The sequence below is a fragment of the Rhinatrema bivittatum genome, chromosome 4 (genome assembly GCF_901001135.1).
Source record: "Rhinatrema bivittatum chromosome 4, aRhiBiv1.1, whole genome shotgun sequence".
In the NCBI taxonomy this organism is placed as follows: domain Eukaryota; kingdom Metazoa; phylum Chordata; class Amphibia; order Gymnophiona; family Rhinatrematidae; genus Rhinatrema; species Rhinatrema bivittatum.
The window spans coordinates 422975749-422999698 of record NC_042618.1 but is presented as its reverse complement, the minus strand read 5'-3'; the positions used below and the strand labels follow the sequence as shown (position 1 = coordinate 422999698).

Below are 23950 nucleotides of genomic sequence, written 5' to 3'. Positions count from 1 at the left end.
CCTAGCCACTTGTCTTCGCCTTGGACTGACTTCTGGATCTGACCCTAGCCTGCACCTTAACTATGTTTACTTGTGACCTGCCATTAACCCTTGCCTGGACTTTGACAACTCTTACTTGCCATCTTCTACCGAACCTTGCCTGTCCTGACCCAGCCTGATCTGGACTCTCTGTCTCTCTATATCCTGAGGGACCCTCACCTAAGTCCTGCCAGTCCTAGAACCCAAGGGCTTAACCAGCAGGGAAAGGAGCTGGTATAGATGAAGCCCTTGAACTGTCCCATTCCAGAATTCACCTGCCAGCTGTCAGTGTGGGCCTAGAGGCTTTGCTCTCCAGTCTACATCAACCACACCACAGCACAGGGGTCCACCTCCCTTACACCAACATTGTTTGGCTAGACTTTTCTCAGTGTTGCTGTCACTCCTCCCTCTTTCTCTTCAGGAATTGTCATGCATCTGCCATCTTCCTATCAGCTAGGTGGGAACACTTCTATTTTGTCCCGATTTCATGAAAATTGAAATACTTCTGTAAGTCCACAAAAACCTCCTTCGGTAATAGGGTTTTCTTCTTCATGAATCTCCACGACCTCTACGCTAATGGATCCCTGTTCAGGCACCATTTTATATAGCAGGAACCCCATTTGGCATTTTTGCTGCACTCGAGGCACTATGATGCCGGGGTTCTTCTGTCAGGGGGAAACTTGACTTCTTGAGTCCTTGGCATGGACATGGTCCTTCTTATCTTACTGCTCTTTGGAATTTGTGCCAAGGGTGATGCTGGAGGGGGCCAGAAAATTACAGAATGATAAAAAAATGCAAAAACACCACAACACTCGCTCTCCTTTCTTACTGATCCTAAGTCCCAGGAAACGTCTTTGAGTCTAACATGGAGTTCAAAACTAAATTTTACTTCGGTTTGTAAATTAGAATCCAAGCCAAGATAGTGAATATCAAAAAGAAAATGAGGAAAAAAAGTGTCAAAAATACCATAGTCCCTGTATCCATGCCTCTGCTCCCTTGCACCATTATCCATACCAAATAATCCTTTCCCTCTTAGGGTAGGACATCCCTGTTGTACCTCCAACATCCAGAACTGGGAAAAAAGTTGACAAAGGTCCCCTAAGTCCATAATCTACTCTCTTAAAAATCAAGACCACTCCAGCCACTCCTTCTGGAAGGTACAAAATCTTAGATTTCGTCACCTCTTGCTTTACTACTTCACCAGAGGCAAGAAAGCACCACATCCAGTCCATCCAGATACCAGGGGGCATCTCTTCTGTAGGAGCTGGTGCAATTAGAAGTCTCAAAACAGCAAAAATCCTCTAAACGCCACAGCTGGGTCCTTGTACGCCTCTACTACCAAGCAGAGAAACCCGCTCTCCTCCCCACCCCCTACCATGTTAGACAAGTAGAGCAATAGCTCAGTGACAGGCAAAGCCAGGTCACATTATATTTATCCATTATAACTCTCCATTATCTAGAATCAGTACTGCCTCTCATTCCTCATTCTTAATTGGATCTTGCTATCTGTCTGCTATTGACTGATGGCTTGATATCTCACAAATTAACTATGATGTAACACACTTTGAAATGTTACAGTGGAAAAGCGTGGCAAAAAGTAACGATGATGCTGACAAGAAAACCTGCAGTCACAGGTCCTAACTTTGGCACAAAGACAGGCAGTAATGTCCCACTGGGCTTTCAACCCCCTCCTTTATCACATCAGGTTGGCACAACCAGTGGACTTCCCATAAGAATTCATTTTCACCCTGATATTTAACTTCAGGACACTGCTTCCTTCCACCACTGCACCCTGCACCACTAACACTTGGGAGAGTTTCTGGTTCCACTCAGTGTCTGACCCACTTCTCCGGTTGCCTTTCCTAACAAATCCCTTTCTTTTCCCAAAAAAGGCCGTTCTCAGAATCCTGCTCCTTGTCGGATATTTGATTCCGGAGACTCTGTCACTGTCACTCACAGACTCGAGGTGTGTCTCCATCAGGTCCTGGAGCTGCTGTATCCAGAGCTCAAACTCCTTTCCTTGAGCACTGGCAGCCCTGCCAGGCAGACATTAGATTTGGGTCCTCTCCATGCCAACTTCTTCTCCCTTCGCACGGCAGAATCTTTCTAGAGCCTTCTGTTTTTCTCTTTGACTCTTTCTTAGATGGAAAAAAAAAGATCCCGTGACTTTCTCACTGACTCCCCAGCTGGAGCCTGGACTCAGTCACTCAGTCATATTGAATCTCTCTTCAGGGGTATTCCTGGGGCACACTACTTCTTAACCACAGGGGAATACACAGGTAAAATTCCGATTTCTCCCCAGCAAGAGATGAGCAGCCATAATCTGCAGCATAAGCTGGATGAGGTGAGACTTAAGGAACTAAATACCATATATATACCCTAGAGCAGAGCTTTCCAAACTTTTCATGTTGGTGACACACTTTTTAGACAAACATAATTTCACGACACGGTAATTCAGTCTACTAGTAAACCAGAGGTTAAAGGTTAAACGAACGAAACATATTTCGACAATTTATGTATGTTTCCTTAAATATATACATAAATAAAATGTTTCACGACACAACCTATCTCATGAAAACCTTAAATTTATATTAAAAATATATATTCCAAGATTCATGTTATTGTTATAATTTATGAGAAACAATAATAAAACAAATTGTCTGTCCCCCACACACTCATCTCTCTCCTCCCCCCAGCACATGTCTGGCCCCCACACACTCATATCTCTCCCCCTCAAGCACATGTCTGTCCCCCCAGCACGTTTGCCCCCCCACTCACTCATCTCTCTCCCCCCAGCACATGTCTGGCCCCCCACACTCATGTACCTCGTCTTTTTGATTGTTGCCAGTTAAGTGCTTCACTCCCTTCCATGATCACCAGACACTGCTGCTTGCAGTCAGTACTCCTCATGGCCAGGCCTCATCGGCAGCAGCAGCCAATGCAAGGATGGCTGGGCTCGTTCCACCCACCAAGCCCCCCAAAAAAACGCGATTGACAGCAAAAATCACCCAATAATAAGCAACCCATAAACTGAAAAAAAAAAGTGAATCTCTAGAAAAAAAAGCGCCCAAACTCGCATCAGAGTTGACCGGGCTTGCGCGACACACCTGCACACTGCAGGCGACACACAGTTTGGAAAGCTCTGACCTAGAGAAAAGGAGGGAGTGGGCAGATGATAGAGACATTCAAACACCTGAAAGGTATAAATAATGTACAAGAAGCAAACCTTTTATTAGATGAAAGGATGTTCTAGAACAAGAGATCAGAAGGGAGTCTCGGGAGTAACATAAGGATATGTTTCTTCATAGAGAAGGTGGTGGATGCATGGAGGAGCCTCTCTGTGGTGGTGCTGGATGCAAAAACAGTAACACCTCTGCTATATAAGCTCTGACCACCATCTTAGGGTGTGGAGTTTTCTTCCTAGGTGCAGCATATTCCGGGCTGTTCCCTGTTTTTTCAAATTGATTTAATCAGTTACTTTTAGATATGGGAGTTTGGTTCCACCCTCTCTTTTTGTTCAACCTTTACGTTCCTGAACCTTAAAAGGTAGAGGTCCCTTCATTGAGAAGGAACCTACAGGTCATCAGTATCCAGAGAAGGAATGACTTAAAGCCATCCAATGGAGAAGAAAGGGAGAAAGGACCATTTAAGGCCCATGAATATCTACTAGAGATTTGGAGAACAGGAGTATCATTCTGATACTGGAAGGGAGAAGATGAGTATATTTGGTGCCATTGAGATACTGTGAGGAAACTAAGGAGTTCAGAGGAGAAAACCACATGGAGATAAATGAGTGTGTAAAATGGATTTCACCTTTAATTCTTCACCAGCATTGGAAGGGGAAGCACTAACTTGTCCTATGCCAATGGGATGGGAGAAACATCAGATTAAAGACTGAATCAATTGGTTTAACATCTTAGGAAATACTGTAGACGTCACAAATTTACTTAAAGCTTTTACACCATCAAGAATGTGAACTAAACTGCGGTAAAGAACATTTTCCTCATTTCACAACATCTTAGTAAAAATATTGTTGGAAACCAAAGTCAGCTTCTAGTGTGCTTAGTACTAAAAAATGACTTGAGCACTGATCCGTGCTGTAATCAAGAACTGTGAACTGGGATTTACATTTTGTAATGCGAAGGGCCTTGAAAGTTATCTTTCCCCCCTGCTCAGGGAACCTCGAAGTAAGACCCTTTAATATTATGATGATTTTACTCCCTGAAACTGTGCTTGAAACCTGGTACCACTATCCCCGGAACAACCAGCACAGGGTTAACGTAAAGTTGGAGATCAAGTAGTGTCTGAGACATTGCAAAAGGAAGGACCTGGGCAGACGGGCAGGGAAAGGGAAGCCTCAGGAGAGGATGGGTCCTGGAGCAGCTCCAGGCCTTTATGGGCTCATGACACAAGGCTTACAGCTCAGGACCAACGTTTGCTCTAGATAAGGCTGAGCCCGACCTTGTTTGCTGTCACCCCACCTGTAAATAAGTAACCCCTGGCTCCTGCCCAAGGCCAATTAAAGAGTCAGCTTGCTGAGGCCGACTTTGAGTTAAACTAAGAGAGGAAATTTGACTCTGCAAGGCAAAACAGCCTTCAGATGCTGAAGAGCACATTGCAAACAGAAAAAGCAGGACTGTAACAAGCATTAGTGCACAGCACAACACGTGTGTACTAAGAAAGGTTATGGGGATATGAAATCTTACACCGAGCACAGAGAGACATTAAGTTCTTAGCTTATATTTTACAATTTTATTGGTTTACATTTAGGGCCTGATTTGCTAAGACTTTTCTCCCGTTCTGGACCTATAGAAGTAAAGCCCTAGTGAATCAGGCCCTGGACTGCTTTGTTTTCCTAAGTTATTGAGTTTTCTTTATTACTGTAATAACCCAGCCACAGTAACAAAGCTGGGACTCGGCAGTGTAAGGCCAGCTCAGAGGAAGCACCAATTGACTCCAGAGCCAGGCTTTCCATCAGAGATGACATCGCCCTGTCTCCTGAGTACTTCGGTACATGGCTGCTAGGGTTTATGAGAATCTCTAGAGGGATGGTGAAGGAGGAGTAAGGTGCTCCCAGCAGGAAATTTGCCTATAGAAAGAAGAAGAGTGAGCAGTGCTTCCTGGACATTTTCTGGACCCAACTGGGACAGCGAAGAGCTGCTGAAGCTTGTCCCAGGAGAGAAATTGATTTGTTCGGTTCAACTATCCTGTGTTCTGGTGACTGGTGTGTCTTTCCTGTCAGTCCTATAGAGGGGTGGGGGAGGGGGGGGGGTGTAGAATTCTATATAAAATACAATTTTAAAATCCTGTGCAAAAAATTTTAAAATGATGGAGTCTAAGCTGGTGGCTGAGTGAGACACTGTCGAGCTCTGTAAACAGACTAGATTTACCCTTTAATTTCTGGTTTCTGGGTTCTTATGCCTTGTAAGTGGAAAGGCGAGGTGAGGCCTTCTGTACCCTCCCAGGCCATGCTGTTTTGGCAAACGATGATGGTGGAACATCTCTGCCCTGCCGCCACATCTTCATTCGAGGGGCCAAGGGGCCCGTTGCCAGTGGCTGGGATAAAAGCTGGGGCTTGGCTGGATGTGGAGTTTTCTCTTAGGCTGAGCGAGAGAGCTGTTCCTCTGATACTGGAATCTGGTGTAAAGGCCCTGCTGGACGAGCCACAGGACCCAGATGAGGTGAGGAAGGGACCAACTTGGCAGCTTCAGCCTGTATACAGAGCCTCCCAGAGTCGCACCAGCTTGGCCTCAGAGTCGGATGGGATGAGTCAGCAGGGGTCTGTGGGCTGAAAGGCAATAAATCCTTTACAGGACAATATAGAATGATGCGGCTTGGCCGAGCGCACCGTTAGCCCCCATTTGGCCGCACGTTTTTGACATGAGGTCAATATTCAAAAGCCATTTAGATGAAAAAGTTATCCATCTGAATGGCTAACTGTCTGGCAATATTACATCCATATTCAGAATTTAGCCACATAAGTTGGGAACATTCCAGGGGTCGGCTGGAGGCGTTTCGGGGAGGAGCAGGGTTAGCCGCTTAATTTATGCGGCTAACTCTGGTTGCGCCTTAAGGCTGCCTAAAGTAGGCCACATAAACATATGCAACTAACCTTAAGATAGTTGGGTATATTCAATGGCACAGCCATGGGGTTAGAGAGACTGGAATTGGGAGTATGCATGAGTGTGTGGGTGTTGTCGGGGAGTGGCAGGACTGGTGGTTTGTGTGGATAGAGGGTGTTATCATGGAGGTGGGATGTGGTTTGCATGGGGTGTCTAGGAGGGGCTGGGGGTTTGGTGTGTGGAGGTGTTGGTGAGTGTCTGGGATGGAGGAGAAGTGTGTGGGGTAGGGGTGTTGTCAAGGAATGACTATGTGAGGAGGTAGGTGTGCGCTCTCTTCTCCCCACTGCTCTCTCCCTCTAGCCCCCTCCCCTCCCATTGCTCTCATCTTCCAGTCGTCTCCCCTCACTCTCCTACTTATCTCCCTCCCACACTGCTATCCTCCTCCAGGTCCCCCTTCGCCCTCACTCTACTCTCCCTCTTCCCTTCCGACATCTACTCAGGCTCTCCTCTCTTCTCACTCCTCCCCCACCTTATCCCCCTCCCACCTCTGGCTCCAAGGTCATTTCCCAGTGACTTAGAACCCCCTGCCCTTCTGCTGCCTGCTCTGTTGCTCCTCTCTCTCTTGCTAATGGTGCCTCCGTCTTTGTTTGTTTTTTGTGCTGCTGGGGCCCGGGAATCTCCACCGGCTGTTTTGTTGCCAGTGCCTCTGTTTAGTTTTGTTTTTTGTGCTGCTGGGGCCCGCTGCCTGCGTTGCCGCTGCATTCCCTGGCCCCAAGCTCTCCATCGTCAGTGTTCCTCCCTCACTGCTTACAGCCTCCCTCTCCTCCGGGTGATGAGCAGACATGACCCAATGATTACCCGAAGCACCTAACATTTTTATAATATCGAGAGATTAGGCCCAGACTTCTCCTCCCCTCATTTCTCTCCCTCCCTTGTTCCCTCTGGTTTGGCCTCACCTCCTGACCATTCTCTCTCCCTTTTCCCAATTCTCAACCCACTGCTTCTCTCCCTCCCCCAGGCTTGCTTCCCTCAGTTTTCTTTCCCACCAAGGCTACCCCCCTTCCCCAGCTGTCTCTTTCTCCATCCCCCGGACTCAATCCCACGGATTCTTTCTCTCCATCCACCCTCAGGCTGAACTTACCAGCTTTCTCCCCTCCCTGCCAGGCTTGACCCCCCCCCCCCCCTTCAGCCACAGACTTCAGAATGGGGTGAGCCACAAGGGCCATGGCCTGACCAAAATCTGACCCTTCCCACAGACTTGCTGCAAGTAATCCAGGGCCAGAATGGCCAGACAGCAGCTGTTTGACAACAGCAAAGAAGTAGAGGAGGAGAATGCACCAGGCACCAATACTCTCTTCCTCCTGCCACTGATCATTTGGGAGGGGAGAAGGGGGATTATATGGGGGGGGGGAGGGGAGAAAGGAAGAGAGAGCAAGATAAGGATGGGGTAAGTGGGGCAGGAAGAGAGAGAGAGAGAGAGAAAGATCGGTGGGGGACAATGAGAGGAGGGGAGGAGGCCGGGTTTGGTTGGATGCCCCCCCCCCCCCAATCAAAAAGGTGTTCCTGCTGCCCCCGCCCTCAGTTTCCTCCCCCCCCCCCCCCGGCTTTCTCTTTCTCCTTCCCAGCTCTCTCTCTCTCCCCCTAGGCTTAACCCCCACCCCCTCTCTCTCCTGCACCCTCATCCTCCCATCCCTCTCCCCCGTTCTCGTGGCAGCCTCACCCTTTCCTCGTTCCGGACTTCCTGTTACTAAAGTATGGAAAAGGAATATCCAAGTCATGGGCCTGTGCAGTAAGATGTAGATGTGTGAATTTTCAGTCAGAAGAAGCTTCACTGCTGATCTGCTCTTAACCACTGCCAGGCTCAGTGGGAACAAAATCAGAAAGCCTGACATGACGAGGACATTCTAAAAGAAGTGCAGACATATCCAGGATCTTTTCATCCCATTTCGTTTAATCATTGATATTCTACATACATCTGAAAATATATGTTGCGCAAAGCAGATTACAATCAAATAAGAATCAAATTTACAACAACAACAACAAAAAAAATTACACAATATGGAACAACAATGGAAAACATCTCCAGGGTAGGATACAATAAATTTTAAAAAGTATACAAATATAGAAAATTGTTCCCTAATCAAAAAAAAAATTGTAAAAGTATAAATGGACATAAATAAAACCATTCCAAAATGCACGTCAAGTCTCTGGAGCCACGTGCAGAAGTGAGTTGGCAAACCCAGAGGATATTAGGGGCTGGACTGCTAAAATGCAGAGTATTTATACCAGCAAGGCTATAATACCTAGAACAAAAGCCATGCAAGATGAATGAATGAATACTTCCTTGTCTCTGCCCTATGAAACAAGATGGTCCTCGACCCTGATATGATAATAGAGTGAAACCACACTAGGTTAAGGAGCCCTATCCATTTTATCCTGAAAAGGAAATTAAAAGCAGTGCTTTCCTCAATCCTCTGCTAAAAAGTTGGTAGCGTAGTTCTAATGCCTTTCGGAGCTTCTAAGGAGCCTCAGAACTTCCAATGAACCTGACAAGGGTGCATAACTGCGCCTTTAAACACTTCCTGTAACAAAAAGAATTAAATTCCTGACATACTTCCACCCAGCAAGTCATTCCAAAGCATGGAGATAATGCCACAGAAGGTCCTTTCTCTTCTTCTAACTTGGATTTCAAGTTTTAAGGAGAGCAGAGAAAAAGGAGATTCACGTTGAGTTCTGATACTACACTGGGATGAGTGCCAGAGCCATTGCTCTCTCTCTCTCTCTCTCTCTCTCTCTCAAATATTCCAGATTGCTTAGTCTGAAGGATAGAGATAACAATTTCAATTAAATTTTTTGTTTTCACTAGCAGCCAATGCAAGGTTTGCAAAGCTGGAGTTATGCTAATTCTACAATTCTGTCCGTGAATACCTGTTTTTGGAAAATCAAAACAAACCGGGATACAATAATTCAATGGGGGGGGGGGGGCAGTTGCATAGCTAGAATTGATTTTTTGGGTGGGCACAAGGTTACATGGGTGGGCTCTAGGCATGCAGGACTGAAACCTACTAGTTGTTTTTTATTGATAAATAATGCCATATACTGCACCCTAGAATGGCTTTCTAAGTAATTTGCAACAGCCATTATGCATCATGCATGAAACCTTAAAACATTTTACCTCAGTTATTTCAAGCACTTACCAGCATTAAAAAGTCCTTATTAATCAGAATTTATTTTATATTTATTGCAGTTTATAAATGCACAAGTATAGAAAACAATCAGATCCAATCATGTAATAAAACAAAAATTTATGTATTCTTTCATGAATCATCTTTGCAGAAAGCCAGAATTCTTCATAAATACAATAAAATACAATTAATCATCAGAACAGGTGCAGCACAGAGCTAGGGCAATTCAAATTACAACTAACGTGAAAAAAACATTTCAAATTCTGGTGTCACCTCAGCAAAAAATAACCCTCCACTGCTATTTTGTGAAGTAACACAAACTCTTGCAAAGAAAGAGGCATCTAGAACCTTGCCATACAGTCACAGCACTGACTCTCAGGATTCAAATAACAGCAACCTTATGAAAAAGCAGTAATGCAAATACTACACCAGGCCCTAGAACATTAATACATCACCTACGGGAATAACAGGACAAGCTGGACTACTACTACAGAGAAACTACACGTTAGCAGAAATACTGCATTTCAGTCACACACACAGGCAAACAGAGACCGATCTTTAACTAATATAGAAATAAGAGACCACAAATTAGAAACAGAAACATGCAGATAAAACCAAAATAGAAAGCCTGAGAAACTAAAGTCTTTGAACAGTGGAATACTGAAAAAAGAGCAAAAAACAAAAATATAAGAAATGCACATTCCCAAAGATGGCATATCTAACATCTCAAAATAATTTTTTTACCTTTGTTGTCTGATCTTTGTATTTTTCTAATCAGTTGGTCCTGATCTCTTTTTCCTATTTTTTCCCTTGTCGCTCATTTCCTAATTCCTTTTCAGTGTTTTTCTTCTACTACTGTCTTCTTCCCTTCCACACACACACACATACACGCTTTCTCTCACAGACTCCCTCACACACTCAAGCTCTCACTCTCATATGCTCTTCTCCCCACACACACAAGCTCACATTCTCTGCAGACACACATACAAGCTCTCACTTTCTCACCCCTCCCCAGGCTTGCATTCTTATGCACACACAGACACACATCCAGGCACCCATCCTCACCCACAAACCGATGCTCCTATTCTCATCCACACATACACATAATCAAGTTCCCATTCACACCCACACATACACATATTCAAACTCCCATTCTCACCCATACATACACACATTCAAGCACCCATTCTCACCCATACACCCAAACCCAGACTCCCATTCTCAACCACACATACACACATTCAAGCACCCATTTTCACCCATACACACAAACCCAGACTCCCATTCACACCCACACATACACATATTCAAGCTCCCATTCTCACCCACTCACAAACCCAGACTCCCATTCTCACCTACACATACACACATTTAATGTCCCATTCTCACCCACATATACACACATTCAAGCACCCATTCTTACCCACATATTCAAGCTTACATTCTCACCCATACACAAACCCAGGCTCCCATTCTCACCCACACATACACATTCAAACCCGCACACAGCTTCCGCTTCCTCCCCCTCCCAAGCAGGAAGATCAGTTGGCCTCTCCTGCTGCCACCAGCCTCCTGCTATCTTTGGGCTGTACGGCCCATCGATCTTCCTGCTTGGGGGGAGGAGGAAGCGTAAACTGTGTGCGGTGCTTCTACTCCCTCCCCCCCAAAATAGGAAGATCGCTTCCCCATGTGTGCCGTGCAAATGCACGGAATGGCACACTGGCCCTGGGTCCTCCTCTTCGCTGTGCATACCATGGAGGCTCAGTATATGCAAATTTAACTCATGCATATTCATTGTAAATATCCTGAAAACCCGACTGGCCGTGAGGTCCCCAGAACAGGTTTGGGAAGCCCTGTTCTAGCATGTTTGCTGGCTTGTGCACTGAGAGTCAAACAATACTTGGTTCTCCATACCTGCAAGAGCAAAGCACTCCCCCTGCTCCTCAGCCGACCAGACCACAGAAAGGAGCCCATATCAGAAATGGATGCCAGGTCACCTGCTTGGCAACATGAACCAGTAGACCAGGGTAGGTAACTCCAGATCTCAAGTGCTGCAGACAGGTCTGGTTTTCAAGGTATCCACAATAAATATGCATGAGATGTATTTAAATACAATGGAGGCAGGAGGTGGAGAGTAGAGGGAGCAAACATTTTCTTGTCAGCTGCGGACCTTTTTTCAGGGTAAGATTTTCTTGCCTTGTTGATTTCCTATCAACTTCAGCTGCAACCCATGACTCGCTGAGAGGGGCGTTCTGGAGGCCGACCCGGAAGTGACTATTTAACAGCACCACTTGCGGCACACAGCAGACGCCGGTGCACCGCTTAAGCCGTGCTCGCTCAATTGGGACGCGGCTAAGCAGGGCTGCAGCCGGGCTGCAGCCGGGAAAAGAAGTGGTGAGAAAAATTGTTCTTTATTTTGTTTTATCTCCCTTTATCTCTCTGAACCTCAACCTTGAGATCCAAATAGAGTGAGACGTGGCGGAACTGAGTGTCCTTTTCTTTTTTTTTCCTGTGATTAATAATTTATAAATGCCCCATTCTGTCCGAAAAAGGAAGGCCAAGGAGCATGTAGCCTCAGCCATTCAAGAGGTTATACCTATAGTAGGACCAATGGATGCTCATGTCCTCCGTAGGATGAATTTGGAGGTAGAGAACTCGCTGAGTGCTATGAGGGAGGAAGAGGAGCCCTCTAACACTCCAGAGTTTTTAACATCTCTCTCCTCCAAGAGGAGATTGTCACCGCCAAATCCGGCCGTCAGGCTCCAGATGGAAGGGGGGAAAATCAGGCCGCCCGAAATGGAGAGCCAGATAGAATTCCCTCTGAGACATGGTACCCATCAGGAAGTACCTGCGGAAGAAATTAACATCCAGGAGGGTGATGAAAACTATAAAGGAGCGACAGATGAAGGACCTGGACAGAACTCTATCGAAACCCCCCTATTACCATTCAAGGACTTGGTAAGGCCTCAGATTTTCAGTATGGAACTTATTTGGGAGGCTATAAATGCTTTAAATAAGAATATGGGGTTACAAACGGAAGTTTTATTGAAGATGGTTACAGGCACGAAAATCAGAGTTGAAAAAATCGAAATGGATAATGTACAAGTTAAAAAAGATTTGTTAATGCTTAAGAATGATGTGGGGAAAGTTATTGATTTACATTGTGCTATGATTAAAGAAAATCTAGGCTTACAGCTTAAGGTTGAAAACCTAGAAAATGTATCCAAAAGTAGGGATATTCACTGTATAAATTTTCCTAAGCTTGAGACTGCTACCCCATTGCAAATCTGGAGAAGATACTTGATGGAGGTATTAGATATACCTGAAGCTACTTTGCCTATTATTTCAAAATTATATTTCCTTCCTCCATTAAAGAAAACCTACAGATTTTACAATCAGCCCATGAATCAAATTAAATAGTTCTGAAATATTAGAAAAATCAGAGTCTGAGTTGGCAAAGCCTGCAACACTTTTGGTAACCTTTATGTTAGAGTCTGACAAAGATTGGCTTTTTAGAAAATATTTTTTAAATAGATCGAAAGAATTTCTGGGCTGTAGAGTCCTGGATGTTTCCAGATCTATCATGTCAGACTCAGAAACGTAGGAAACAATTTTTAATATTAAGACCCCAGGCATTGCAGCTTGGAATGTATTTCATCTTAAAGTTTCCATGTAAAGGTTTAATAAAATTAAATGGGAATACCTATATATTCACTCAACCATCACAGCTTACACAATTCTTATTTAAAAAAGGGAAACCTTTCTTAAGTTCAGCTCCAGGAAATTCATGAAGCACTCATTTAGAGGAGATAAATCTCTTTAAGTTTAGTAACATCCTATAGTCAAATTTCTTTATTTTATTATACTAGGTATGTATAATTATACTTGAAGTTGTGTAACTTGGATCTCTTTGTGGGCTTGATAGACAGGTTTGAAAATAATTAATTTCCTTATTGAAGAATTATGGTAAATTTTGTAATTGCCTTTATTACCTGTAATTCCACTCAAGTTTGTTTTTGCTTGATGTTTTATTATGTAAAATTTAATAAATAATAATAAAAAAAAATAAAATGGAGGCAGTGCAACTATGTCTCATTTATATTTATTATGGATATCTTGAAAATCTGGCCCTTTGTGACACCCCTGCACTAGACAATTGGGCTGGCGTCTTAGGGGGGAGTGGATTGGGTTTTAGATTTAATTACTTGCCTTTTCCAAATCCAAGCTCAAGGCCAGTTACAATTCAAATGCTATAGTTATTTCCCTTCCCAAGCAGACTTGTGCTCCAAGTTGTATCTGAGGTGATGGTGGGTGAAATGAGTTGTGCAAGGTCACAAGGAGCATCGGTAGGAGATGCATGATTCAAACCCTAGTTTCTCTGGTTCATAGCCTGTGCTCTCCTCCATTTGCAAGTATATTAGCAGATGTGAGTCAAACACCCTACAGACCCTTTCTTTACAGCTAGGGATGTGAATCGTTTTAGGACGATTAAAATTATCGTCCGATAATTTTAATATCGTCTTAAACCGTTATGGAACACAATACAATAGAGATTCTAACGATTTATCGTTATAAATCGTTAGAATCGTGAGCCGGCACACTAAAACCCCCTAAAACCCACCCCCGACCCTTTAAATTAAATCCCCCCCCCTCCCGAACCCCCCCCCCCAAATGACTTAAATAACCTGCGGGTCCAGCGGCAGTCCGGAACGGCAGCGGTCCGGAACGGGCTCCTGCTACTGAATCTTGTTGTCTTCGGCCGGCGCCATTTTCCAAAATGGCGCCGAAAAATGGCGGCGGCCATAGACGAACATGATTGGACGGCAGGAGGTCCTTCCGGACCCCCGCTGGACTTTTGGCAAGTCTTGTGGGGGTCAGGAGGCCCCCCCCAAGCTGGCCAAAAGTTCCTGGAGGTCCAGCGGGGGTCAGGGAGCGATTTCCCGCCGCGAATCGTTTTCGTACGGAAAATGGCGCCGGCAGGAGATCGACTGCAGGAGGTCGTTCAGCGAGGGTTCCGGCGCCTCGCTGAACAACCTCCTGCAGTCGATCTCCTGCCGGCGCCATTTTCCGTACGAAAACGATTCGCGGCGGGAAATCGCTCCCTGACCCCCGCTGGACCTCCAGGAACTTTTGGCCAGCTTGGGGGGGGCCTCCTGACCCCCACAAGACTTGCCAAAAGTCCAGCGGGGGTCCGGAAGGACCTCCTGCCGTCCAATCGTGTTCGTCTATGGCCGCCGCCATTTTTCGGCGCCATTTTGGAAAATGGCGCCGGCCGAAGACAGCAAGATTCAGTAGCAGGAGCCCGTTCCGGACCGCTGCCGTTCCGGACCGCCGCTGGACCCACAGGTTATTTAAGTCATTTGGGGGGGGGTTCGGGAGGGTGGGGGATTTAATTTAAAGGGTCGGGGGTGGGTTTTAGGGGGTTTTAATGTGCCGGTTTTGCGATTTTACGTTTTTTTCGATTTTTTACGATTTTTCACGATTTTTCACGATATTTTACCCCCCCAAACGGCAACAATACGATTCCCTCCCCCTCCCAGCCGAAATCGATCGTTAAGACGATCGAGGACACGATTCACATCTCTATTTACAGCTCAGGATTCAGAGAGGCAGCCAGAAGATGCTTTGGTTTTCTCCAGCCATCATTCATACCCTTTGCTGTAGCTCAGGAACTCTTATAGCGTTACTTTATTAAGGGCTGGACATACTAAAGATTTTTTTTCCCCATAGATGCAGTTCTGGCCCTATGAGACAGATGCTTAAGCATTAACTTAGTGGGGAGAGGTTGTAGGTGTAAGGGAATGGGACAAACATGCAGAATACTCTGCAGGACCCAGACTGGACACTTGCACAGAAACTGACAGACACAAATAATAACAATAAGCCAGAACCAGTGACCCTAGTCATCGGATAGGAATGCCCTCTGGGTAGGTCAGTGTTGCACTATATTTATAAGTGCTATTTTAGTCAAGCTTTACATATGACTAATTCTGTTTTGATCCGATGAAGGGAGTGCTAGCTCCTGAAAGCTGATCAAGAATGTATTATGTTAGTCCAATAAAAAGGTAACTCCTGATATATTTTATTTATTGACCATTATTTCTACACATTCAAGTGGACAGCAACCACATTCATGGTTTATATAAGAATACGTTTGTGCCATTGATCTAAACCTACAACCTTGTAGCTCCTCTACACCCTCCTCCCCTTCCCCAATAAGATGTCTTGCATGCACCACAAAGCCATCTTTGAAAAATATGAAACTTTCCTTGCTGCCATCACAAACCGGCAGGTCATGCATTCATTCATCCAACCTTCCAGAACATTTCGGTATTCTTCACGTCTGCTGCCACTCAGTCTTGGGAGTGTCAATGCACGGAAAAAAAATGCTGGTTTGAGTCATTATGTCATTTCGGTTATATTTTTTGTCAGGTATATCATTTTGTTTCCATGGTATTTTTTTTTCATTCGTTTCGGGTTCTAGAGTGTGCCATTTATTTTTTATGTGCATTTTTTTTTTTTTTATAATGCATGTACTTTTGCAAATATTTTGAATAAAGGTTGCTAAACTGACATAACACAAAATGAAATTTCCTTCATTTTTTTGGGCTGTTTCAGGGGGGAAAGGACCCAAAAGTACACAGGAAATATTGTTGATGTTGTCATGTTTGTTTTAAAGTGATAGCACATCTCTACTCAGTTTAAGGGATTTTTGAAAAACCACACGGCTAGGGTAACTGGTGGGGGAATGCAGTCCTGCCACTTCCCTGCAGAGCGGCAGGGGTGTTCTGCTCCAGCCCCTCCCCTTCAGGCATCCTGAAGGGAAGGGGACAGAAGAGGATGAGCCTGGAGCAGACAGAGCAGAGAATAGTCACTCTACCCTAATCCAGCCCCTTCCCTCCTGTTGTTCCCCCACCCCTTCCCCTCTACAAAAAACAGAAGGCGAAAGGGCAATGCTGAAGCAGATGGTGCAGCACAAAAACAGATACAAAAAAGGGCCTGAATTAACACAAGAAACTTATAAGCAATATAAGCAATAATGCCAGATCAGTGGTCAAGGCTTCAAGGCTGGCCTTGATAAGCACTACAGGACACAACCACATTTTGTATCTTTTACCCAGGGCTTACGTTTTGGCAGAACAACCAAGAATGGTGTTCTGTCACTGTTTTTCCAGGCTACAAGGAGACAGAGTAGAGCCGGCGGTAAAGCAGTTCTGGCTCCCCCCACAGAAGAGGAACAGAACTAATGGTGGCAGGATCATTTCTGGCCCCCCAGGCCCCAAAGAAAGCAGGGAGTGCTGGAGTTGCCTACCCTGAGATGAGAGCAGCCACATGGCCTGGATTTTTGTGCAATTTCCTGGCACAATTGAAAGACCATGAGAGAGGATGGGAAAGGGGTGAAGAGACACAAGGTGAATGGCTGACAATCCCACTGCTTCTGCTGCAGCTGCTGCCACTGGGTGTGTTTGCATAAATATGTGTCAGGCCGATACAGTACACTCGCCATTGGACGTGCATTTTTGACAATCTAGCATTACCCCTTATTCAGGGAGAAAGGGCACATTAAAAACAAACAAAGCCCAAACCCACCCCAACCCTTCAAATTTCATTAATTGCAACCCTCCACCCTCCCGACCCCCCAAGACTTATCTGACCCCCCCCCCCCAAGACTTACCGAAAGTCCCTGGTGGTCCAGCGGTGTCCCGGGAGCGACCTCCCCCTCTTGGGCCATCGGCTGCCACTAATCAAAATGGCCCCGATGGCCCTTTGCCCTTACCATGTGACAGGTCTATCGGTGCCATTGGCCAGCCCCTGTCACGTGGTAGGAGCAATGGATGGCCCACGCCATTGCTCCTACCATGTGACAGAGGCCAGCCAATGGCACCGATAGCCCCTGTCACATGGTAATTGCAAAGGGTCACGTCGCCATTTTGTTTACTGGCAGCTGACGGCTCGAGAGCGGGAGATCGCTCCTGGGACCCCGCTGGACCACCAGGGATTTTAGGCAAGTTTGGGGGGGGGGTTGAGAGGGTGGGGGATTGTAATTAATTAAATCTTAAGGGTTGGGGTGGGTTGTTTTCTTTTCAGTTTGGGACAGCCGGAATAAAATCAGCCCAAACCGCGGGAAACGAAATTTCCTGTGGCAGGCTGATAACGAAGGCTGAACCTAAAGGTTCAACTGAATCACATCTCTAATAAAAACTTTTTTTAAACATATATGAAGCAGGAAGCCTGTGAGGGAGTCAGTTGGATCATTAGATGACTGAGGGGTTAAAGAGGCACTTAGGGAAGATAAGGTTATCGCTGAAAAACTAAACAAATTCTTTGCTTCAGTGTTTATTAGGGGTGTGCATTCATTTTCGACGTATTGGCAATCCACAATGTATATGTCCCTATTCGTTGTATTCGAGGGGTCACAAAACTTATGGCAAACCCCCACGAATATAACATATCTAATGAATTAAAACCCCCACCCTCCTGACCCCCCCCCAAGACTTACCAAAAGTCCCTGGTGGACCACCGGGGGTCCTGGAGCGATCTCCTGCACTCGGGCTGTCGGCTACCGGTATTCAAAATGGCGCAGATATCCTCTGCCCTCACTATGTCACAGGGGCTACCGGTGCCATTGGTCGGCCCCTGTCACATGGTAGGAGCAATGGACGGCTGGCGCCATCTTGTGCTCCTACCATGTGACAGGGGCCAACCAATGGCACCGGTAACCCCTGTGATATAGTAAGGGCAAAGGCTATTGGCGCCATTTTGAATACTGGCAGCTGACAGCCCAAGTGCAGGAGATCGCTCCAGGACTGCCACTGGACCACCAGGGACTTTTGGTAAGTCTTGGGGGGGGGGGGGGGTCAGGAGGGTGGGGAGTTGCAGTTAATTAAATTTAAAGGGTTGGGATGGAGTTTTTTTTTGGGAAACGAATACATACATAACTAATGAATAGATCGGGGTCTCCCGAGAATGGATGCAATGGATTTGGCTCCCCACGAATACCGTGCTGCGAGATACCCATTCCGGAGACAGTTTTTAAGGGTGACAATTCAGATGAACTGACCCAAATCACGGTGAACCTGGAAGATATAGAAGACCAGATTGACAAACTGAAGAGTAACAAACCACCTGGACCAGATGGTGTACATCCCAGGATTCTGAAATAACTCAGTTGTTAGACTGTGTGTAATTCTGGTTGCCACATCTCAAAAAAGATATAGTTGCACTGGAGAAAGTACAGAGAAGGGTGACCAAAATGATAAAGGGGATGGAACTGTTCCCCTTTGAGGAAAGGCTAAAGAGGTTAGGGCTGTTCAGCTTGGAGAAGAGATAGCTGACGGGGGATATGAAAAAGGTCTTTAAAATTATGAGAGGTCTAGAATGGGTAAATGTGAATTGGTTATTTACTCTTTCAAATAATACAAGGACTGGGGGCACTCCATGAAGTTAGCAAGTAGCACATTTAAAACAAATTGGAGAACATTCTTTTTCACTCAACGCATATTCAAGCTCTGGAATTATTTGCAAGAGGGTGTGGTTAAGGCAACTAGTGTAGCTGGATTTAAAAAAGGTTTGGATAAGTTCCTGGAGAAGTACATAAACTGCTATTAATCAAAGGGAATAGCTACTCTTGTTGCCAGCATTCTTAGCATGGGATCTATTAATGGTTGGGTACTTGCCACTGCCAGGTACCTGACTTGGATTGGCTACTATTGGAGACAGGATACTGGGCTTGATGGACCCTTGGTCTGACCCAATATGGCATGTCTTATGTTCTAATGGTTTTAGTCTGGTGGGTGGGGGGAAGGGATTGCTTCAGTTAGGAGCTGAGAGGAGAATCTGCAGGTGTCCAGATTTGTTTGGGAAGCACAGGTCCCGATGTCAACCATTGCATCAAGTCAATGTGATTTTCTGGGTAAGTGGCCCTGAAGATCCTTTCTTTTCTTCTTGTCTCTGGTATGGGGATGATCGAGGTCCAGGGAGCACAAGTGTTGGGCTTCCTTTCTGGTGAATCCCAGGAAATACATCTTTACAGGCACCATGGGAATTTTAGCTCCACCTCTAACCTAGGATTTAAATTTCCTATGATAAAAAAAAAATGCAGCCACCTTCCCGCATTGCAGGGAAATGCCTAACGGGCAGGACTGACCTTAGGAGGATACAGAACCCAGGGCAAATCAACTGCAGTGGAGCCCTGGAACGCTGAATTAAATAATAGTGTTGACAATGGGGCTATTGTAATTGTGTAGGACCTTCAAAGTATGGGGCCTAGAGCAGTTGCCCCTATTTGTTCCCCTCCCCCCCAAAAAAAAAAGGATGGCCGTTAATGCGGTCATTAGCAAGGGATTTGCGTAAACACACAATAATCCTAGCTTTGGTTTTAACCCAAATTTTAGCACGTTTTTTTCTATGCAAAAAAACCCTGTTAAATACAAGGGTTGCGTTTGCTTGGAAAAATGTGCACTAAAAAGCAAGTTACAACCCATGATAAGATCAGCGCACTTTAATATATCAACCCCATGGAGCAGAATTCTCAGCCATCCTCTGTCAGAACTCCTGATTCCTTTATCCTGACAGCCCACTGTCCCAATAAAGGGAGCATAATTCTCAGAAACTAGTCACAAATGTATTAACATCATTGTTGGCCCTTATTTTATGAATCCGAATAAAATAATGGGGCAACTATAGGACTTTCTTAATCTAACCTCTGTCCGAGAAACTGAAACTCTCACATTATATCCCTACCTCTCCAGTCCCTTCCCTCTGCTATTTTGTATCTGTAGCAAAATCCTTCTGAAAAGCGAGGCTCTAAAAATGCTGGCCTCCGTACAGAGACAACATTATTGTATCTTCCAGCTCATGTGCCCAGAGCAAAAGTAGGTGTGAGACAAGTGGAAGGAGCTGGGGTGGGAGGAATGGAAAGGACAGCAGGAATCAATCTCCGTGGAAAGCAGCTCCTACCTCAGAAACTGATTTATACTTCTTAAGGTCTCTAAAAAAGTCTTGCTCAAAGATCATATCTAGATTTCGATTTGCTACATCGTTAGCAGTTGCAACACAGATAAAGGATTTTTTTTTTTTAAATTAGACTCCACCTCACTCCCAATCCCCCTCCCAGCCGCAATGCCTGCTGAGCTTGTAACCCTAGCAGTCAACACTGGCCCCTGGACCTGAAAGTGCCTTTCACCTAATAAAAGTCCTGCAGGGCCGCTTCTGCCCGGATCCACAGTCCAGCTCGGCAGGAGCGTCCCTTTTGCCGCTACTCCAGGTAAGGCTGCAAATTCCAGGCTTGCTCCCACCAGCCCGATCTCCAGTAGGGTTCGTGCTAACGTGGCAGCTGCACACGGCGTCCGGGCCAGGACGGCTCCCGATCCCAGCTTTCTTTCCCTCGGCTGAGCGGGACAATCCGGGCTGGGGCTCGCGGATTCGACGCTTCCAGCTTCGAGGACTCCGTCTCGGTTTCTAGCGCTGGGGGGGGGGGGGGGGGGGGGGGCGCCTTTCTGCGCGGGCACACTACGTCAGCCTGATTACTAGCACTGACAAGGGATCCATCGGGAAGGCTGTGACCGTAGGTAGGGGGTGGGAATGGGTAGCGCCTGTGCTGGGTGGGGGCCACGATTCGTGCCTTTGTGGGCTGAAGGTGAGATCGAGAAGGTTGGTGCCTATGCAGGGGAGAAGGAGAGGGACTTTCTGGGGAGACTTATGTGATGGGGAAAGCTGATGCCCATGCAGGAGGAGGCGGAGGGGAGAAAGCCGGCTATTCCTCTGTGGAGTGAGTGTAAGGCTCGTGCCCAATGCAGAGTGAGGGGGACTCTTTGTAAAGTGAATGTGAGTGGGGAAAGGTCTGTGCCCCAGGTAGGGTATGGGATGAGATGGGGGTGGTGCAATTATCCCTTGCAAGGTGAGTGATGGGGGTAAATGTGCGTGGGAAAGACTTGCTGCCCTCCTGCAGGGTATGGGGGTGAGGGGGAATGGGAAAGGTCAGTGCCGGCACAAGGGATGAGTGTGTGTGTTGGGGGGGGGGGGGGGGGGAGTTGTACGCATCTTACCGTCTGACTTTCAGTGACCTCGCCTTCCGCTGGTGTTATTTGCATACCGCACGATGATTGGGCACGCCTCCCGGAGGCTGGTGCGTAGCTGTGTTAGGATTGGTTGACATGGGATTGCTCTCTCCTTCAGTGGTTACCTGAGGTTAATCGCAGAATAAAAGATTTGTATTCCGCAAAATAATACCAGAGGTAATAAAATACTTCCGGGGAAAAGAATGAACAGGATAGTAATCATCTTTATATATAATCTTGGTGGAAAAGAAGAGAAACAGTAGTTGGAGCAGCAAACTATATGTGGGATCCTGTCACCGGGCCAGAAATGTAATCTGACCACAGAGAATACGATCCAGCACCAGAATCCTGGAATCGTCATTTTATTGGCTTTTGTAATTTTATTATATTGTTATCACTATTGTAGATTATTTTTCTCTTTTTTTTTTTTTTTACCGCGTCATATATTCTTTGGCAACAAATATACAAATCGTCAGGCCAGTAGAGTTTCTTGAGTCTGAATCATATTCAGCTTCTGAATCATATTCAGCTTCATCCTTAGAGATATTCTGGTTCAACAGTTCCAGTGAGTACACAGCAATGGTTTTACTTCTTTCTCACTTTATATTTCTAGTTCATTCCCTTGGCAGAATAAGTTAGATCCTGCCATTTGTAACCTTCCTGCTAAGAACAGATCCTGGTAGGCATTTATTTATTTATAATTTTTATATACCGACATTCTTACATTAAAATGCAAATCATACCGGTTTACATAAAACAGAAAAAGCAGGAAAAAATATTTCCATAGTCAAATACAGAGAACATTTATAATAAAATTGTTAACAAAGGCATAAGGTAGGAACTTGAAAAAAGGTTACTTAACAGAAAACGTAAAAGAAAAAATAGTAAATGAAGCACAAAGAGTTGACGTCGGGGGAGGGGCATGGTCACACAGCGCAGTCACCCATTTCCCCTCATGCATGGGATGCATCTTGCTGTTTGGCACCAGAAACCTTTTCTGGTAAATCTAGATCCACAGAACAATTATTGAAAGATGAGGTCTGACTTCTGAAGAAGGAACCTTGGTGGTCTGGAATGCACATATACATCATCTTTTGATAGTCCTTATTGTTCAATAAAACAGGTTACAACTTGCAAGATTCCATTTTTCTTTATAACAAAAAGGCTATTTATTAAAATTTAATTAGCAATTTTTTAAACAGTCCTGAAAATCTATGGCCTTGTAAGAAAGCTATTGCAGTCCTTAACTGGATTTGATTCCATTCCTTTGTTCAGTATTTCACTTTATTATTTTAAATCCAGTTTATTCAAATTGAAAATTGCAATTACCCAAAATGCATGCAGCTAAGGTTCTACAGCAGCTGGGGTAGCATCAGAAAGTCAAAATTCAGGACTGGGCAGATTTGGATGACCGGGGCAGTAGTGCTTTGGGATGAGACTTAAAACAGAGGCTTGGCCAAACGTGAGTGAGTGAATTGGCATCAGCTAGCACACCTTCCACTGCTAAACAATGAAGCAGTGTCCGGAGACGATATTGGTAGCCTGCTGCTGATATCCTGGTTCTGGGCTGTGAGCAGGGAAGTGGAGCAATTACAGCAGGTCTTGTGATTCATCCCTTCAGGACCAGAATTTGTGCAACCAGTGGAAAAGATGAAGATTGCTGTGATTGGTCAAAGCCTGTTTGGGCAAGAAGTTTATAAGGAGCTTCGAAAAGAAGGACACGAGGTGGTGGGCGTGTTCACCATCCCAGACAAGGATGGCAAGGCTGATCCACTTGGTAAGTAACAGAGAAGTCATACATTAAATTAGTCATTGGGGAGGGGGGGGGGGGGAGTTGGTTTCCTGGCTCATCGAAGGATCCTCACCTCTAGTTGCCTGCTCCATATTTCCAATACAGCCAAAGAGGCGGAGAAGGACGGGGTGGCAGTGTTTAAATTCCCCCGATGGAGGGTGAAGGGTCATGCCATCCCAGAGGTGGTGGAGAAGTATCGTTTCGTAGGGGCAGAGTTGAACGTGCTACCTTTCTGCTCTCAGTTCATACCTATGGAGGTCATCGATGCGCCCAAGCATGGCTCCATCATATATCACCCCTCCATCCTGCCCCGGCACAGAGGGGCATCTGCCATCAACTGGTAAGGGGAGAGAAAAAGGAAAGCCCCCCCCCCCACTAACCACAACATTTACCCATCCAGCATAAAATAATTATTATTAACAACATTAATCAATATATCATTAATATTTATAAAGGTATTATTAATACTTATAAAGCACCAGGGATAAACATAGAGCTGTGCTGATGTAAGAAGTTGTTGAAAAATGCACCAAATAAACAAAATGTTCAAATAACAAAAAATGGAAACCTAAAAACACACAGAAGCTTGTAGGTAGAGCCATCACTGCAGCTAACCACAATAGTACTGGAGAAGAAATAGAGGAATCCGAATACGCCTTGTAGAGCTCTGCATGGAAGATAGAATGATGTAATTCACATTATTATTAATATCTCACTGTCAGGAAATGGTAAGGGAGTAGTAGTGCACTGTTTGGTCTAACAGAAGCAGCAAAGTTTCCACCAGCAGGGTTCTGCGGGGAAGGAGCTGGGAGTCCCTGGGGAGTAGATTTCAGC

General features: G+C 45.5%; 1 protein-coding gene across 2 annotated transcripts in view; it reads left to right on the top strand.

Moving 5' to 3' along the window:
- The first annotated feature begins 20375 nt into the window (after positions 1 to 20375).
- Positions 20376 to 23950, top strand: part of ALDH1L1 (aldehyde dehydrogenase 1 family member L1) — a 46338-nt gene continuing 42763 nt past the window's right edge. Inside the window, exons 1-3 of one of the 2 annotated variants that reach the window (XM_029601357.1) lie at positions 20376 to 20531; positions 22946 to 23101; positions 23222 to 23456. In XM_029601357.1, coding sequence (XP_029457217.1) covers positions 22975 to 23101; positions 23222 to 23456 — 362 coding nt within the window. In that variant the 5' untranslated portion in view covers positions 20376 to 20531; positions 22946 to 22974. Of the gene's footprint in view, positions 20532 to 21501; positions 21890 to 22945; positions 23102 to 23221; positions 23457 to 23950 lie in introns of those variants that run through there. The other variant, XM_029601359.1, reaches the window with a different exon arrangement.